The sequence below is a fragment of the Diplotaxodon limnothrissa genome, linkage group LG10, assembly GCF_057381915.1.
Source record: "Diplotaxodon limnothrissa isolate DT_005_m linkage group LG10, D_limnothrissa_male_GT1.1, whole genome shotgun sequence".
Taxonomy (NCBI): Eukaryota; Metazoa; Chordata; class Actinopteri; order Cichliformes; family Cichlidae; genus Diplotaxodon; species Diplotaxodon limnothrissa.
Window position 1 is genome coordinate 24,475,638 of NC_140605.1, and position 19,632 is coordinate 24,495,269.

Sequence of the window (19,632 nt, forward strand, 5' to 3'; positions counted from 1 at the left end):
TGTGTTATCATGATCCGATTTAATGCAAACACAATATGCTCCTCTTAGATGTCTTCATTCAGTAAAGTTGATGTCAGAACGAATGCTGCTAGATCATCAAGCAACAGTGGAACATTTGAGGAGGGCTCTGAATATTGAATATCATTGCTCCAGTTCAAAGCATTTTAGAGCAGTGGTGATATGTTCCAGAGACAAGAGAACAGAGTGAAGTTGAGAACACAATGTACCCTTCCAGTCTTTGAATCCAGTCTGCAGCCACACCGACACATCAGTCTCACACAGGGAGGATGGTAATTAGCAGAATATGACACTGTGCGCCACTTTTAAGTTTGTGCTTTTGTGTGTGCCTGAAGAGTTTTAGGTTTCAGTGTGTTTGCTAGAAGGCACCAAGGTGAAAAGGTGAAATGCAAAGAAGTGTGTAAGCACATAGGATATTAGGAGTAGTCCCAGTGGAGCAGACAGAGTCATGGTATGGAAAAGACAGATGACGGTGTCAAATACAGATAAATGAAAACAAGGAAAACTGGAGAATAACGATGCTTTGAACTTTAAAAATGGCCAGGAGGGAAATCATTGGACACTGAACTGTTCTTTGAAGTTGCTGATTGTCATCAGGGATCTTGGTATTGTTGCAGATGCTTTTGTCACTATAACAGTTTGGGAATCAGCAGTCAGTGTTTCTCTGTTCAAATTAATTTTCACCCTGACAGTTAACTTCCTGTAGTTCTATGGATTCTTTTTTTTTTTAGTACACGTTACCGGTACTGAGTCCTCTTGTTTTCAATGAAGAGGAGAAAAGAACACACTATATTAAAAACATAAAACTAAAAATAGGAACAAAATCTCCTAGCAAAAATAATCTGTGTGATAAATGAATATTTTTTTCCAGTTAAAAAATAAAATAATAAGATAAATAAAATGTAACGAAATTGAAACTTTCACTGGAAGCAGATTCTTTCTTTCTTTTTATGTGCTTTATTTTATTTTTTGCTCATTAAATAATCTTTTAAATGCTTTGAATACCTCATAAGAGTAGAACAGGGCTATTTATATTTAAATTACAATTTAGATCTAATTCCACAAACATACATTGCTTCAGCAGGACAGTGAGGTGTTACTGTGGTGCTTCTTGATGATAAACATCCACCAGCCACTGTTGATTACACTTGTTAAGCTGCTTATTAACACAAATGTCTCATCGCTTGGCAGCAATTAAGTTTATCTGGGCATATAGAAATGTTTAAGACGACCTGCTGAGGTTCAAAGCGGGCTTCAGAATCGGGAAGAAAGGTGATTTAAGTGACTTTGAACACGGCATGTTTGTTTGTATTAGACAGGTTGGTGTTTTCCCACACAACCTTCTATAGTGTGTACAGAGAATATCTGAAAAAGAGAAAATATCCAGCGAGCCACAGTTCTCTGACTGAAAATGCCTTGTTGATTCCAGAAGTCAGAGGAGATTGGCTAGACTGCTTCAAGCTAACAGGCAGGCTCAAATAGCCACTTGTTAAACCAAGGTATGAAGAATCTGTGAGCACACAGGTCAAACCTTGTAGCAGTTGGACAAGAGCACACTGAGCGTCAGCCTGTCAACTAAGAAAATAATTCTGAGGCCACAGTTCACATAGGATCACCAGAATTGGACAATAGGTGATTGGAAAAACGGTGAGGAGTCTCGTGATCAGATCTCAGTTCAGTATGCCATCTTGGATGGGAGGTTTGCCTCATGGATGGCAAATTTGCAGCAACTCCATAGTCCAGTACTAATCAGCTATAAAGTGCCTAGTAAGTGCACGTTGGGTTAAAAAACATATAAAAATGTCGCCCCCCCCCCCCCCCCCCCCCCCCCCCCCCCAAAAAAAAATAAAAATAAAAATAAACGTGGTAGAAAATAGGAGAAAAACAAGGACATGGTGCGGAGAAGCTGTGACTTTTGAAAGGGTCTCGGCCCACACCTGCCACTCTTCTCAGGTTTCAGGTTTCTGCTCCCACAGTTTAACCTGACGCCCCCGTTCTCTCATAAATGGTTAAGATTCATTTGTGTTCATCACACAGCGAATGTAAGAGATCACCATTTTAAAGTTTCCTTATTAAATATTGTTTTTTGCTTAAGTGAAATGATTCAAAAGAACTGCATGCCAGTCAGCTGTACATTCACCTCCTTTTTTAAGCAGATATAAGGCCTTTTTAGGATAAAGAAGAGAAGAATTAAGTAATTAATATGAGTAATCTCAGCTCCTTGGCAGAGATGACAGTGCCACCTACAGAAACTCAAACGTCACCAGCAGCAAATAAGACATCAGAGTACCACCCACGCTGTTTTATTCACAGGTGAACTGTGGGAATTGCTATGCACACCAGAGCCTTGTGCGCTTATCACAGTGGATGACGCAACACACCAACGTTTCAGATTTCACAGATTACTACTTTAAAGAAGACCTTATCACACAATTCCCCTGATTGCACTAAAATGACAACAGCTTCAAAGTTATAGCCTTAGTTGGATAAAATGTTTAATGTGAATGTGAAAGCGTTCTTATAATTGTGATTTTGATGCATTTGAAACTTGTAAGCTTTCATTCTCCTGATTGGATCTCGAGCATCATAGTCATTTTCTAAGGTGTCTGTTCAACAAGTAATCAGTACTTTGATCCACTGTTTATTTAAGAAACACTGTTTTTTTTTAAATCATTTTGTTTATTTTGGGGTTTGCAAATCCCAATCATGCTTCTTCTACAAATTGTGCTGCATATCTGCACAATCACTTTGTGATTTACAAACACAAATCTGATTCCGATTTGTGATATCCGAAGATTAATTTTACTGTATTCTCTGTGTCCCTTTTCAGAGACATCAAACCTGACAACATACTACTAGATGAACATGGTAAGATGCCCTGTTTCTTTATATTTTTTTATTAATTAATTAATTTCAGTGTCAGTGAATGAAATTTCCATCAAAAAGACTCACCGTTAAAAATTCAACACTTCAACTGCATCTAACTAAGAATTTCACCCAACTTCTAACCTCTGGGTTGCACAATTGCACAGATCAAAGTAGCTGCAATGCACAGAGACAGCTTTCACATTTACTGACTAGATAGGTCTTGCAACACAAAGCAGCACAAAGCGGGAAAATGCCTCTTACCAGAGAAGGCCTGCACAAGTGAAATCTTATGTTTTGTCCAAACTGTCAGTTTGAGTTGGCTGAAGCTGTGTGACATTTAAGCAAAGCTTTTTTTCTTTCTCTCTGAACCATGGGATGAAATAAAATGGAGCGATGTAACGGGGAGTGGAAAACAAGGTTATATTCATCATGTCTTCTCCATGTGCGAAAAGAGAAACTTAGAATTCTTGTGTGTGTGTCAGAAGGATGGAATTATCGATAGAGTTTCATAACGGGTTTTAGTGTCAGCTCTCGATTCAGTAAGTAGACGATGTTTTATTATTCTGTATTCTTCACTGTGAAGAAAAGAATGGGAATTGTTCTTATGTAAGCACGGCAAAAATAGGCTTGAATTCCAAATTTTGTTATACGAGGGAAGACTCAGTCATGACACTATGACACACAGTCGCTTAAAGTTCAGGGATTTAATCTAGAAGCATAAGTAGATAGCTGCGAAAGAGTCTGGAGACAACATTTCAAATGCAGCATCGTCCAGGTGGATGTTATTGTGAGGTATATTCTTGACAAATGGGTTGCATAGTTGTGGATTGTGAGAACAGGTCCTACTAAAGGATATCAGGCTCTGGTGCCAACTTAGTGGATTTTTTCATCTGACACTTTGGTCAGATAATTCACCTGCTGGAGGCCAGTTTGTTGGGCTCTGGTAGTGCTCCTCCTGTTCCTCGTACAAAAAAGCAGATTCTGATCCTGCTGCTGGGTTGATGGTAAATGGCCTGTATTTGTATAGCGCTTTACTAGTCCCTAAGGACCCCAAAGCACTTTACACATTCAGTCATCAACCCATTCACACACAGGTGATGGCAAGCTACCACAGCCGCCCTGGGGCACACTGACGGAGGCGAGGCTGCCGGACATTGGCGCCACCGGGCCCTCTGACTACCACCAGCAGGCAACGGGTGAAGTGTCTTGCCCAAGAACACAATGACCGAGACTGTCGGAGCCAAGACTCGAACCGGCAACCTTCCAATTACAAGACAAACTGCCAACTCTCGAGCCACGATCACACGATGGCCTTTTGTGGCCCTGTCCAGCTCTCTATGTTTGAAAGCACCCATCTTTATATCTTCACCACTTTTTAAACTGTCCTTAGAGACACAACAAACCTTCTTGTGAAGAATGTGATGGGTGTGCAATTTTGAAAGATTTGGACTATCTGTGCAACCTGAACGGGCTACAGGTACCACTCGTACACAAGTAAAAACATGGCATTATTAACAAAAAACGATCTTATTTATGCATTGATTATATTTTTATTATTATATCATATTTATTTGCACTTGTCTTTTAAGGTCATGCTAGTTTGTTTGTCATATTCCTGTTTTCTCTGTTTCACCGTGTTACAGGACTGCAAATGCATCAATTGCTCTGCAGTAGGTTTTAAATCTAACTTAACAGGGACACGACTTTAAGGTGTTTTTGTTGGTTATTATAGCAAAGGCTGTCTAGCAGTGCACTGCTGATATTTAAATCAGTGCATAACTAATTCACTAACTAGACTGGAGAATTATTTCCTTTGTTTTAAAAAGCCGCCTCACATCAAAGTGTCCGTTTTGTTCATATACTGCAGTGTAGTGCACACATGCACAGACACACACCCCTAAACTCCTTAGATATCAGAGGGCATGGGGCAGCTGCTCAAGAGAGCCAAGGGGATATGTGGGATGGCAGCCCTGCTGTCACAACAGGCAGACAAAGAAAGACAGACAGAGAAAGAGCGTGAGGCGAGGATACGACACAAAGGAGGAAAGTGATGAACACACATTTCTGAAAAGATTTATCAAAGGAGAAAAAATGCAACAGACAGACAGAGATGCATAAGGAAAGAACAGAGATAAAAGCGAAAAGCAGAGAGAAAGAGCATTTGAGGGAGGGGGGGGAGGCAGCATTGACAGCTCCTGCCTAATTTCCACAGGACAACAGACGTTCACTTGTGGTTCCTGCCTGTAAGTGTGTGTGTCCTTTAAAACTCACTAAGCACTTCTCTCCTCGTCATGCATTCTGCCCACACTCTTGTTTTTTTTCCCTGCATAGACCTTTAGTTTACCTCTTCACTGAAGTCTAAAACAGCATGAGGTGTCAGAGGGGGGTAGCAAGCTGTTTGCTTCTGCATTTTGAAAGCTGGAATTGACCTGTGCTCCTGTATCCCTCTGGGAGCTGCTTCATATAGAGAAAAACAATTTACTCGTGCACATGTGACGTTGCTTTGTTAAACAGCATAGCGCTTAGGATGCTGAGTGAAGCTCCAGGAGGGCCAGGTCTATTTTATCCTCTGTGAGATTATATGCACCTTTCCTACGAAAACGAACACACAGCACATTAAAAGAATATTGTGATTGAAACCACGGGTCTCTTCTCCACGACTTAACAAACACTGATAATTGCATCTGCATACGTATGGCACGTCAGCTCACATCTGACTCATAAAAGGTAGCATGCGATCGTTCTGTTTTAGAGAAAGCAGGGAGCTTTCAAGCTAACACACACCTGCAAGCTAAAATAGTAATGACTTCCATGTGTGTGTCAACTAGCAATTTTCACAGCATGAAAAACTATCACTTGAAATTGAAATTGGTGTTCTGGAATACTGGCTTTTACCTTAATGAGGAACATTAATGATTAGTATGCTTGAGGTTACTTTAACAGTCTCTACATGTGTTGAGTGAAGGCAAAGCATGTCTTCATTAAAACAATTAGATATGCTTTATTTTTTCATTATTTCACCATTATGATTTGACAGCTCAAGTGCTTCTTGTTCATTGTGGTATTATGTGGCATAAATCAGATTGCACAACAGCGTTTCGGCACACGGGGATTTGAAAGGTGGAAAAGGTGGCACCTGATTGCAGAGTTTACACACACTGCGGTGAGACAACCCGACACCAATGTCACAAACAAAGATTATTACACTAGCGAGATACTGACTGAGAAAAGCTTATTTCAGCAGACTTCAATCCATGGTCTTTGTTTTGGCATTACCTCAACAACAGCTCACAGATCAAAAAGATTATGAATATTAACACATTAATTCCAAATATTTCTGATGCAGAACAAAATCCTTTTTGGCTCAAATGCTTTCAGTGTAATAATATTAATATAAAAAAGACTGAAACGAGGCACCAGTGCTGATTTAGTTGAGGCTCTAGACAGTTTTATTAGGAAAAAAGAGAGATGCACTGTGTTATGCTGTTTAAATAACACTTAAGAATAAACTGTAGGGGTAGTTTTCTTTCAGTCCTCAGATGGGCATTGCAACTGAAAAGAGTCATTGGTTAAAAGTGTATTAATGAAGAAATCTCTGGTTGCTTACATCTCACATGTAGTGCACAATTTGCTGGATGATGTCACTTTTTGGGAAAAATTCAGACTTTATGCTGTATGGCCCTGCAGTAAGTGTTAATACATATAACTGTGGCTACAAAAATGGATCCAAGAAATTGATTTGGGTGCATGTTGTGAGGTATTGGTAATGAAAGCCATACTAAAAATAGAAGAGCTATGCAGCAGCAGGATATGGCCTAAGCAAAGCTTGACAGTTGTCGTGGTAATCCCATAAAACACATTAGATAACTAAGCCACCAGGCCTCCTGCTGAACCATTGTTCAGTGGCCACTTAAACACTCACAAGCAGGGACAGTGGGAATGGTACTTTAAAATAAAAAGAATCACCCAGGGATCCACTTAAGCTTAACTCATAATGCACCCCACGAGTCAAGAGCCGCTACTTTATTAAATCCATCCACTGTAACTGGCAAGTATTCCATGGATGCCCAACTGTTGTGACGCACCTCTTATGAGGTATTCAAAGCAATTCATTAAAATCCTGCCGCTTAACAAGATCAACAATAGGGAGTTGATTGGTGATTTGAGAAAAAAAAGGTACTCATACAAATACAAATACACACTCCACTGTTAAATCAATGTATACTACATTGCCAAGTGTATTCACTTATTCATCCCAATCATTAAATTCAGCAGTTCCAACCACTTTCATGGCCACGGGTGTATAAGATCAACTACTGAGGCATGCAGACGGCTTCTACAAATATTTGTGAAAGAATGGGTCGCTCTCAGGAGCTCAGTGAATTGTAGCATGGTACCGTGACATGATGCCACCTGTGCAACAAGTCCAGTCGTGAAATTTCCTTGCTGCTAAATATTCCACAGTCAGCGGTTAGCGGTATTATAGCAAAGGGAGTGAGAGCAACAGCAACTCAGCCACGAAGTGTTAGGCCACATAAAATCATGGAGAAAGTCAGCGGATGCTGAGGGACACACAGGTCACCAGCTTTCTGCAGAGTCAATCACTAAAGACCTCCGAACTTCGTACAGCTTTCAAATTAACTCACTCACTCATCATGGAATTGGTTTCCATGTCTGAGCAGCTGCATCCAAGCCTTACAACATCAAGCGCAATGCAAAAAAGTCTAACGCAGCAGTGTAAGTGTAAGCAGTGGAGACGTGTTTTCTGGAGTGACAAATCATGCTTTTCCTTCTGGAAGCCTAATGGACGAGTCTGGGTTTGGCAACTGCCAGGGGAATGGTAATTGTTTAACTGCAGGGTGCCAAGTGTAAAGTTTGGTGGAGGGGTGATTATGGTGTAGGGTTGTTTTTTAGGAGTTGGGCTCACCCCAGTTTGGGGATGGTCCCTTCCTGTTCCAACATGGCTGTGCACCAGTGCACAAAGCAAGGTTCATAAAAACATGGATAAGCAAGTTTGGTGTGGGAGAACATGACTAGACTGCACAGAGTCCTCATCTCAGTCTGATAGAACGCCTTTGGGATGAATCAGAGTGGAGACTGCAGGCCAGGCCTTCTCACCATCATCAGTTTATGACTGATATTAAACCCTATGGATTGAGAACAAGATGTCAATCAAGTTCAAATGCATGTGATGGCAGACGAGTGAATACTTGGCAATGTAGTGTATGTGAAGTGGGGTAAGCTGAGCTCTTTGAGGTTCCTGGGTTTTTCTATATCACAGAGAACTTGTCATTGTCATCGCACTTCTCCATTGTTGTAAACAAAGCTCAGAAAAGACTGTAGTTAAGACAGGAAACGTAGAAAGCGAAAGTCCTTCGCCAAGTTATTGTAAACTTCTGCAGGAGAAGGATCTAAATCCCCAAACTCGTGCATAGCTCAAAGCTAGAAGACTCTGCATCTTTTGATTAATGCTATTAACACAGTAATATCAGTGAGGTGTCTGCATAGTGCCAAAACAATGTCATCCACAGCCTGTTCACCCTGCTGCCACCATCGTCCCTGTTGATCGAGAAGTTTCTGCTAATTCTTTCCTCAGGCTATGAGACTGAGCTGAATTCATTCTCCACATTTCATCACTTATAATATGCAGCATTTTGAGGACAGCTGTCTTTTTCTTCTCACTCCTGCGGTCTAAATTTCCTGTCTAAATCTGTCTCCTGTAAAGCAAAAACAGATGAAAACATAGAGAGATAATTTCTAACTGCTGATCTATTTTAGGTATACAGGGGTCTTGGACTTTTCCAAGCTGTGCTAGGGTGAGAGGTGTGGTATACCATGGACAGTTTGCCTGTCCACCACAGGTTTAACAGAGAGACACATACAACCACAAATACTCACATTCATACCCACAGCCAAATTAGGGACACCACTTGCCCTAACATGCAGACTTACAAACATGCAGACATACAGAACGGCCACATCCGTCCTCAAGCTTCAAATCAGGAACCTTCTTTCTGGGAGGTGACGGTGCTAACCACCATGATACTCACAGGAAAATAGGCGGAAACACAAAGAAAAACAATAAAGCCTTACTCGTACTCAAGTATCATTTGAGTGTCAACTGCTGTTTAAGCTCTGCTACACAGCTGTCACAGTGATCCAACTTCATTAACAGAGCTCCTTTGATAATAACAGAAAACCAAATATTCGTCCATGTGCTTTAGAAAAGTCACACACCAGTACCTGAAAATACTTCAGACTGCAAAAAAGCAGCAAAAGAAATGGGAATTAATAGAAAAATACATGTTAAACTTCTTGGTTTTATAACACACTATATCAGTATCTGTGTGCATGGCAAACCCTGCAGTATGTGTTATATTGCAATGCAATATGACACAGGTCAGTTGTCAAGAATGAGACATTTGAGGTAACAAAATCTCTCTGTTCTTTAGGGCACGTCCATCTAACAGACTTCAACATCGCAGCCATTGTAAAAGACGACCTCAAAGCAACATCCATTGCTGGAACCAAACCATACATGGGTAAGAAAATGACATTTTGACAAGAAAAGGCTACTGGAATTGAAACGGTTTGAAACTCTGCCCTTTAATCTTAAGAAATCAACACAATAAATCTTCCTCAGCTTTCGGTGAAGTGGACTTCCACCGCTGGATGTTCCAAAGGCTGCTTCAATTTTCAGTTAGAAAAAGAATTGTGCAAATGCTGTTGCAGGGTCGGCTCTGAGATTGAGGCGGTAGTTTTAAAAAGAACAAAAACTCTTTAGTTTCAAAAATATTTAAATTATACTTTCATAAAATATTTAAATACACATGAAAAAGAGATGAAAGATGGATAGTTCACAGAGCTTGACTGAGTGAATTTACATCTGTCACTTTAATAAATTATTAATAAAAACTACATCCAATAAATAAAACTTTATTTTAAGGTGAACTTTGGATGTTAAAGCTACATTTGTATTTTTTGATGGGACCAAAAAAAACCCCAAAAATATTTGTAGTTAATATATATGTAAATATATATGTAGTGCATTATTGAGTCTTTATTGCATACTGTAAGAATCATATAATAAAATTAAATAAAGGACTTGCTTTCACTTGTTTCCAGCACATCTTCAGTTTTGTCCTTATCGTGAGTCTTAAATAAGACTTATGTGGATTCAGCTCCAAAGAGATCAGATAGGTTGAATAGGATTTGAGGCCAGTATGAATGATGACCATGCATTTGGATGTGTTTGCGTGCATGCTTAAAGGGGACATGTGAATTGTGAGCTTTTTTGTTTTCTTTTTCCCTTAAAAATTGTGCATTCAGGTTAGAAAATGACCTTGGAACAATGTGCGACCAGACTCCAGGTGAATTCTCTACAGTATAATAGATAATTCATGGCTGCTCTGGGGAAAAAAAGAACCCTTCCTCCCCTTCTCTAAGAACCTTTAGTAGATAAGCTACACTTTTTCCATTTCAGCAAGAAGGCAGAGCAAACCTAAAGGAGAGGTGGGGGATTTGTGTGAGAGCCTGCATGTTTCTGAGTATAGTTCCTCACAGTCCTGCGTGTAATATAGATAAAGATCCGCAGACGAAACGGTAAGAGATTAGCCACAGAAGGCTTTTCTACTGACTATTTAAAATCACAGATGACTAGATGATTCGCTTCCACAGAAGAATAAAAAAAGCAGTTTTATTTGTTTAATTGGATGTTTTTCTTAATCTGTTATTCATTACAGAGATAATCTGATATAATATAGTTCAAAGAGCATGTCAAAATATTTATTTTACCCCTGGGAAAAAGAATGAAATTGATGCTTTCCATCACTGAACCCTAAAAAAAAATACTCAACAGAAAATGACTTAATCTCTTTTGTGCACAAGCAACCAAGGCACCGTGTACTAGACAACTTAAATGACATGTACAGATGTTACGCCTGTGGGTATGTTGATACAGATGCTACGCCTGTTTTAAATTAGTCTTTAATTAAGTTACCTAACCTGAACCCTCTGAGAAAAAAGACCAGGAATCATTATTTTATCTGCAAGAGAATATTGACCTAAAGATTGGTAATTGTGTAAAAAAAAAAAAAGTAACAAATAAATACATCCAAGTATATAATTTACTGAACTCATTATTATTATTAAAGAAAAAGTAAAGAAAGAAAGAAAGAAAAAAGGAAGTGTTGAAAAAGATACAGGTACAACAAAATGATAACAGTTAAGATGATGACACTTACGTTACCTCACTTGACCACTGTTTGAGATCGAGTACAAAAGTGCTACCATGCAAAGAATTGTTAGCCTAGCAAGAGTGAAATACCTTTCCCAGTATATATGTTCTTAAGTATATAGGCTAAAAAAGATTTACATTACATTTTCTTAATTATTAGATGCTACTACAATAAACTGATTACTTTCAAAGTCACTTCTGTTTGAGTAGGTTAAAATGACTTGTTTTTTATTGTTACCATTTTACCCACCAAGTAGGCTGTTGTAGCACTCTGACTTCTTGCATTAAAATGAATAGTCTTGGAACAAAAGGTGCTCTGTGTCTTCCAAACACATTGACCCTACGATCCAACGTCAGAGTCTCGACTCATCACGTGAATCAGGCACTGATCCGACACCTCAAACAGCTGGGGAACGAGAAGCTCAAAACAAGAGCCCATAGCAGAATAGGCTGTTTGACATTGGCAGAAACGATTTGGGACAAAAGGTTTTCATGGTGGTAACTCTGCTGGTCAACCCACAAAATGCATTATTTAAGGCAGGTGTGGGCAATTCCAGGCCTCAAGGGCCAGTGTCCTGCAGGTTTTAGACATTTCCTTGATCTAACGCAGCTGATTTAAATGGCTAAATGACCTCCTCAACATGTCTTGAAGTTCTCCAGAGGCCTGGTAATGAGCTAATCATTTGATTCAGCTGTATTGACCCAGGGTAATATCTAAAACCTGCAGGACACCGGCCCTTGAGGCTTGGAGTTCCCCACCCCTAAAAAAGGGGAAATAAACAGGCTTTCCAATGGTAGAAGATTTATTGCCAATAAGCATTGTCACAGCAATGAAAATGATCAACCAAATCTTTTTTGTGCTAAGTTTATTTATCAAACAATTCAAGTACAGATGAAAAAAAATGCTACAATATCCCTGGCCTCCCCCTATTTCATGTCTGGAGGAATCCTACAGTTAAAATAAACCCATCCAAACAGCCCGAGAGAAGGGAATGAAAAAACATTAATAACACAAGATGTCATAAAGTGTTATAATGCATTATTTATGTTGTACAATATTTTTTTGTCCATCAGCGCCTGAGCTCTTTCAGTCCTTTGAGGGGTCCCACCCCGGCTACTCCTTCTCTGTTGACTGGTGGTCACTGGGGATTACGGCCTATGAGCTACTAAGAGGACAGGTAATTTAGACACATACGGAGTACACCACAATGTCTACATCACAGATTACTTCTGTGCGGTCTGACACACTTAGCTGCATTCAATAATGCATAGGACGCTGAGTGCTAGAAAAATCCTGTTAGTAGGAGTTTAGACAGCCTCTACAAAACAAAAGGAAGATGAAGTTATAATTGAATCTTATGTTTAAGCTGACCTTACTGGGATAGATGTTTAATCGTTTAGTCGTGGTGCGAGACCAATCGCTGCAGAAGAGTGAGAAAATCGAATCGGAGTTATTCAGAGAGCCATATAATTGGAATTGATTTTCAAAATGATATTTATTTATCTTGTGCACTTCCCACCTGGAGAGTTTAGTTCTGATGTCATGGAAGCAAACACAGGACATGATCTTTTTCCTCGGTCCTCCTACTCCATTAGGCTGAGTATTATTAGAGCAGTGTGTTTGTTGCGGACTCAAATCCAACTGCAGCTGCATAATTTCTTCTCATATTTTAGGAGAATTACATAAACTACAGTAACCTCCCTCTGCAATGACAAGGATTCTAAGTCTTTGAAACTTATGGGAAACTGTCATGAACTTTTACTGAAATTTTCTCTTCTCACACATCTATGTATCTTTAACTGTTCAAAGTTATTAGATCTCGTCAATGTTATGGATTTTTTGGGACTTGACACCTCTTTTTAGTAAGGTCTCACTATTCCCAGGAGGCCTGAAAGGGTCAGGTATGATGGAGTCTTTTTTAGAACACTATGACCTGACCGTCTTCTGTTTGGTGTCATCTCTGTTTGTCTCTGTAGAGGCTTCAAGGACAGTCCAGGTGCTTCTTGACAGTGTAGAAACTCACTCTGTTCTCTTATCTGGAGCACTGGAACAGGAGGGGGTATAGGAAAACACCCTTTGGAAGGATAAACTGCCTTCCTTCCTTCATACCAGCTGCAACATATAATAATAATAATAATAATAATGGATTGGATTTATATAGCGCTTTTCAAGGCACCCAAAGCGCTTTACAATACCACTATTCATTCACTCTCACATTCATACACTGGTGGAGGCAAGCTACAGTTGCCTCCACCAGGCAACTGTAGCTTGTGTGCTTCTATCGCTTCTTCTCGATATGAAGTGTGTCCGTGATAAGTGCATCTATATTTTATACTTTATATTTGAGTCTTCTGTAAGATTATTTCTGCATGAGGAAAATCTGTTCTCACAATATTTCCAGAACAATCACTTTCCACTCCCCTTTATATAAAAAAAAGCATTCTGTCCTCTTTCTGACCTTAGAGCTGCGTCTTCACTCGGCTGTAATATCTTCTTTCTAACCCTTCCATTACCTTCTCTGAATTTTTTGTCCTTTATCTGACCTCAAAAAGTGACATATTCTTGCTGCCTTCATCATCCCACAAAGCTGTGTCCTCTGCTTTTACAACCATCACTTATTCAGCAGATTATTAATACCTAGAAATGACATAGCTTCACTTCTCTAGTCTTTGGGTAGTTCCTTTAGTTATCTCCCCTACTTTCTTTTATTCCTCTCTCTGCACATCACCTTTACCAAGACAATATATTTTCACCTCTTCCCTCTGTCTCCTCTGGGTTTTAACACGTTTTTCATTTGACTGACGCGCTCGAACATCATCCATAAAGCAAAAGTCAGTTTCTGGGTGTTGAAAACTGGTCTGTTGGATGTGACAAAATTATTTGCCTGTTATGTACTTTCAGGTATCTTTTCAACTTCCATTCTCTCTCTTAAACTCCTGCCACTTCTTAATTATAATATATTACTCATAATATTGTAATAATTGAATTCAATCTTAACTTTCCCCCTGGGTTTGACCATTGGTTGAATGCTGAGAGTGCTAAATAGGTCACAGTTACTTAGCCTGTATTTCTCCAGCCTCAATTTTTTGCTAACTAGTAGCTGAGCAGTAGTAAATTTTGAAGACTGACACACAAACCTTAGCACTGCAGCCAGTGCATTTAATAAAAAAAATGCAGATTTTTCTTTGAAAGCACATGGCCTCTGGTTCCAGTTTGTAAAAGTACAGGTGATCACAGCAATCAGCTAGGGACCAAAGTAATCACAAGGAGGTTTTTGCCAATCAGTTTGGCAATACACATTTTTCCCCCGTGACGGTGGTTGCTGGTCTCGAGGCCTCTGTGACTGGAGCTTTAGCAATTGATTTCCCAGTGACAGTCTCAGGTTGTCATGTCAGTAACACCATATCCCCTCACCTGTCTTTTTCTCTACTTTCCTTATTTCAGAGGCCATATGTGATGAAATCTAGTACACCAGCCAATGAGATCCTGCAAACATTTCACAAGGTCCATCCTAGTTACCCAGCAGCCTGGTCTTTGGAGATGAAGTCTCTTCTCAGAAAGGTAAATAAGCAGCAAGTGCATAATAAACAGCAACATAAACAAATTATATTGTTCATGCCTTTGTTTTTCCTGGTACTCTTATTGTCAGTGGGTGTCTTTGCTATTTTGTATGACATACGCTATTTTGAATTTTTCTCCAGTGTGGGAAATCTTTGTCTCCTCTGGGAAGACCATTATCCATATCTGACACCAGCACACTGAGGCTACAGAATCTTAATTAGGAGGTCACTTTCATTGCTACAGCCTCACTTGAATGCAGCACAACTTTAGAATTATAATGGAGTAGAATCAGTATTCAAACATTTAAATTAGTGATGTAGGTGAATGACAGTGTTAACTGTTAGCGGTTACTTGCATACATAAATCAATAAGGTACTATTCCAGAACAAATGCTAAAGCTGAAAATGTAGAGAGACACAGAAAAACAGACACAGGGAAGCTTATACTTCAGTATGTGTGAATAAACACTAAATACCAGCCTAAAATTAGAATAGTCTACGTGTTATTCAGTATGTCATTCAGCTGTCAAACGTGTCTTCGTCTTGTTGTAATGCTTAAAAGATGCACGGCTGTTGTAGGATTTGGCTTTTATCTTGGCAGCGATCCACTGCAGTCAAACTGTTGCATTGCTTCGTGCTCAGACTCCTCGAAGCTCATTGGCATTCCAGTTGCATGTGTATATGTGTATGAGGGAGTGAGCAGGAGAGTATAGAGAGAGATGAAAGAGATGTAAAGAATGTGAAAATGCCAGGGAAGAATTTCAGGCCCACAAATTTGTCCTTCATCTTTTATCCTTCACAAACCACTGCGTTATCCCATCACCATTAGCTTTCTATATGAGTTTCATTTTTTTCCTCCTCCTTTTGTTTCCGCCCTCTTCCTCAAGCTCCCTCCGCATGTCCCTTCTCCAGTACTTCCAACCCCCTTTGTCCCTGTATCCTCATTCTCAGACACATCCTTAAAGGCAAACATGTGCTCATGTCTCAGTGAGACTCTCCTCCTAACTTTTCAGCCATGCCTCCCCGTGGACAGTTGTTCTTACTTTAATCCTTTTGTCGCTTTCAGTTGCTGTGCATAGATGTCCAGAAACGCATTTCCTGTCTAGCAGAGCTACAGGATCTGGACTACATGTCAGACGTCAACTGGGATGCTGTGCTCAGCAAGCAGGTCCCTCCAGGTTTTATTCCAAATGTGAGTATCAGACATAAACTCAGCACTGTGGCAGTGTAGTGCGCAGCAAAATGCTCACATCTGAATGTTTATTTTTCTGCTGTATTACATTTAAATGACACAAATACAACATTGCTGTAAATCAAGGTAAGGAGCACCTAAACAAACATATACCACACTTTAAATAATCCATCCACAGAAGTCTTAAATGACCTTAAAGCTTATTTAGAGTATCATGACACAAGTTTGTTTTTTAACGTATTAGATTATAAATACCAAAGGTTTTTCTGCCATATTTTTCCCATACTTATTTCCATACCAGTATTTCAGATATTTACCCTAAAGCGGGTAGTGAAAAATAAAGATGAAGCCACTGTTCAGTTAATCTTTTGTACCCTGTCTGTAAACACTGCCCCCTGCTGTTTAAGTTGGCCCAACTACTTATTGTAGATATCCAGGCAGAGTGTGCAGATGCAGAACAACAGAAAGAGTCTTAGACACAACTGAAAGCAGCTAAAGAAGCTAAAATGTGTATCTACCAGCAGCTATATAGTCAATGAGTCATTGTGGCAAAGTGGATAAAGCTAATAATGTCATTAGACAGGGAGTCAAGCTGCTTGGCTGACAAGCTCATGTAGTATCTTCTGTAATGTCAGGTTCTTCCAAGCGTTACAAAAGTTACAGCTGGTGATTGAAGGGTGTAAATGAGAATCTGCAAGTCCAAAGTAAATTTGACAGGCTCACAGAAGAGCTTTTAGAAAGAAAAGAAAACCTGTACAATAATGTGATGATCAAATAACTTTAAAAGTCTCCTAAAAGGTGACAGTAACTGTTAATGCTTTGCTCCAGAATGGAATAAATAGAGATTAATGACTGTTTGAAGTAAACAGTTAACTAAATGACTTTATCTAGTTTCAGTCTATAGCAGAGCAGAGCAGCTGGTATCCCCAGCGGTCAGGCTACCACAGCAGAGGAAAGGCACAGAGGATCGATGGGGAATTGACAGTGTCTTTCTGTTTAATTATAGGCACATGCACAGTCTTTAATGCCTTCCACACTATTAATGTTTGAACACTGAGGGAAAACTCAGCCCTTATGTTTTGTTTCCTAACTTTATAGCACTCAGCGTCTTACCTTGCTTCAGTTTGTTTTTTATCACATATTACTGTGTTCTGAAGCGCTGTTGAACATTTCATTGTCAGATATTTAGTGGTACAAAACATTTATTGATGCAAAATTCTAAATTTTCCTCATCACGTTTCTAATACAACACGGAAACCTGCATTGCCATTTGTTTTTTGTCTTGTTTTTTGACACCAAAATAGCCACGTCTATGCCTTTGATTATATGTCTTTCTTTATATGAATATGTCACTGTAGAGGCGAAGGCTAAACTGTGACCCCACATTTGAGCTAGAGGAAATGATCCTGGAGTCCAAACCACTTCACAAGAAGAAGAAAAGACTTGCTAGAAAAACCAAGGAGCATGGCTCTGATGGCTCTCCGCAGGTAAGGCCATAAATTTATACATTTAGATCATATTTACATTCTGTTATGTTAGGGTAGTTAACATATGTTTGATATTGATGATCGATAATGCATTTTTTACAACTGTGTTTATCTTAGGAAACTAACATTTCACTTAATGTTTTTGGTTTAGAATATTTTTCTCTCATTATTTTCATTAATGAGGAATGAAGAAAAAGACTGGAAGGTAAAAGGTCAAGTGAGATATGGGAGAACATACCCACACAATTTTTTCATGACGACAGTATGAACTCAGAAAGATCAAACTAGAATAAGATGCATATAAATTGTACAGGAATGTGTGTTGGATATGTTTATACTTTACCACACAACAGAAAAATATCAGATACGTCACACCTACAGTTGGCACACACACTTCAAAAAAAGGCCCACGATCTAACCTGTTGCATGCACGCATACAGCCAATGCCAAAGTTGCAAAGTTTGCCTCGACTCTGACCCTTTGGCACAGAGGAACAATTTATGGAATTCTTTTTTTTAATAGAAGTGAAGCAATCTGTGTGGTCTAGACTCTAGAGCACACTCTTTGCCAGTTTGCAATAAGAAGTCTGAGATGGCTCAAAGTGCACCATGTTTTATGAAAGCTGACAGCTGCTTGTGGAGGCTTGTCTAAGTGTATATATCAGTAATATCTCACTGTGTGGCCAAACAACATTTCTAAACACTTGATCCATTTTGTCAGAGAGTATGTCACCTGTTCTAAAGAAATAATAATAGCAGACTTTCAAAGAAATGTTTCTTCTGTCTAAGCGAAGGCTAAACGGAAGCAACTTTTGAGTCATTCTAGTAGTATTTAGGCAAAATGAAATGTAAGATGGCTACGTTAGAGCGCTAGTGACTCCCAACAAAGGTATCTTTGGGTTACACGGAACAATTAGCCGTAAAAACAGAAACTGCATTTTAGTTTTAAAGGACTGATATTGGAGCCAATTTTAAGGAAGTAAAGAAGCTAACTAAATGGTGTGGATTAGTAGCAGATGTGGACGTATATGTAGAAAAAATAAGATGATAGGGTGATTAAATAAATAAATTAAACATAATAGATAAGTACTTGAAATTAGTAGCCAAATGTGGGGATTAAAAATCTGGGATGTGTTTACCAAAATGAATGGCTAGCAGTTGAGGTGTTAGCCAACAGTATGGATTATGTATTAGCTGTTACAACAACCAGGTAAAATTAAAATTGTTAGCTAAAAACAATAGATAAACTGTTGTTTGGTAACTGAGTGCAATGGAATAAATAACTCTTTCATAGAAATGGATATTTCTATGTGTAGTTAGTTGTTAACTCTGCACGATTCTGCTCAGATCAGCTGATTGATCCGAGCAGAATCAACCACATCTTTCTCACATCTTTCCTTTCCTTTATTTATTTTAAGTTATTGGCTGCTAAAAATGCTGATACAGAAAGATCGGCAAATAGCTAATATCCCACTCTGCCTACTTTATTAGATAGTAAGTAAGGAATGAATGATTGAAGTGATCATTTATGTGAGCACATTACACGAGAAAGATTGGAAAGCATTACTTTAGCCCACTGTGACGTTTGTGCCATAATGTCACTGAACAGTGGGGTATTTGTCTTCCCTTTTAAATTGCTTTTCAAATACCAAACAGATTTTTTCTTTTATAAATGTTGTGTACAGAAAGCACAGGTCTTCCTGCTATTTCCCATGTAGACCCATTTCAAGTTTTCCCATCTTATATCTATTCAGGGATTCTATTTGCATGCAGTTTTTGATGTTTGGAGCCTATTCAATATGATGTGGCCAAACATCCTTTTCTGGAATCATATTTTGCAGTGTGTGCTAGCTGTCAGGCTGAATACTCACTTTACTGGCTATAAATATCAGTTTGTGTTTGTGCAGTGCTTTACCATATCCATTTACGCAGGGGTACTGGGGCCACTTGTGATGGATGCTTATAAGAGACAGACAAAAAAAGATTGTGAGTGTTTGATATATGTGTGTATGTGTGTGTAAGAGAGAGGGTCTGAAGCACAGCAGATCAATATTGCATGAAGAAAACTACCCTAATGCCTGTTCCAGCCTCTTACTCATTACCTTAAAGCCATCTGTATTCTTTTTTTTTTATGTTCCTCCTCTCCTCTTCTCCTTTCCAACCTTTGCTTTTCTCTCCTTTCCGCTGTATCCCAGCACAAAGATATCTATATGTCACTATAACATTTTCTTGTACAGAAAGTGTCCCGTTCCTCATCAATTTTTCTGGTTG

The 19,632-nt window shown here is 39.1% G+C and overlaps 1 protein-coding gene across 1 annotated transcript in view; it reads left to right on the forward strand.

Annotated features, from left to right (window-relative positions):
• Nucleotides 1-19,632, forward strand: part of stk32a (serine/threonine kinase 32A) — a 67,480-nt gene that overhangs the window by 37,203 nt on the left and 10,645 nt on the right. The window contains exons 5-10 of the mRNA XM_085363987.1: nucleotides 2,849-2,886; nucleotides 9,339-9,428; nucleotides 12,197-12,300; nucleotides 14,568-14,684; nucleotides 15,750-15,875; nucleotides 17,234-17,362. Of these exons, the coding sequence (XP_085220113.1) occupies nucleotides 2,849-2,886; nucleotides 9,339-9,428; nucleotides 12,197-12,300; nucleotides 14,568-14,684; nucleotides 15,750-15,875; nucleotides 17,234-17,362 (604 nt within the window). The remainder of the gene's footprint in view (nucleotides 1-2,848; nucleotides 2,887-9,338; nucleotides 9,429-12,196; nucleotides 12,301-14,567; nucleotides 14,685-15,749; nucleotides 15,876-17,233; nucleotides 17,363-19,632) is intronic.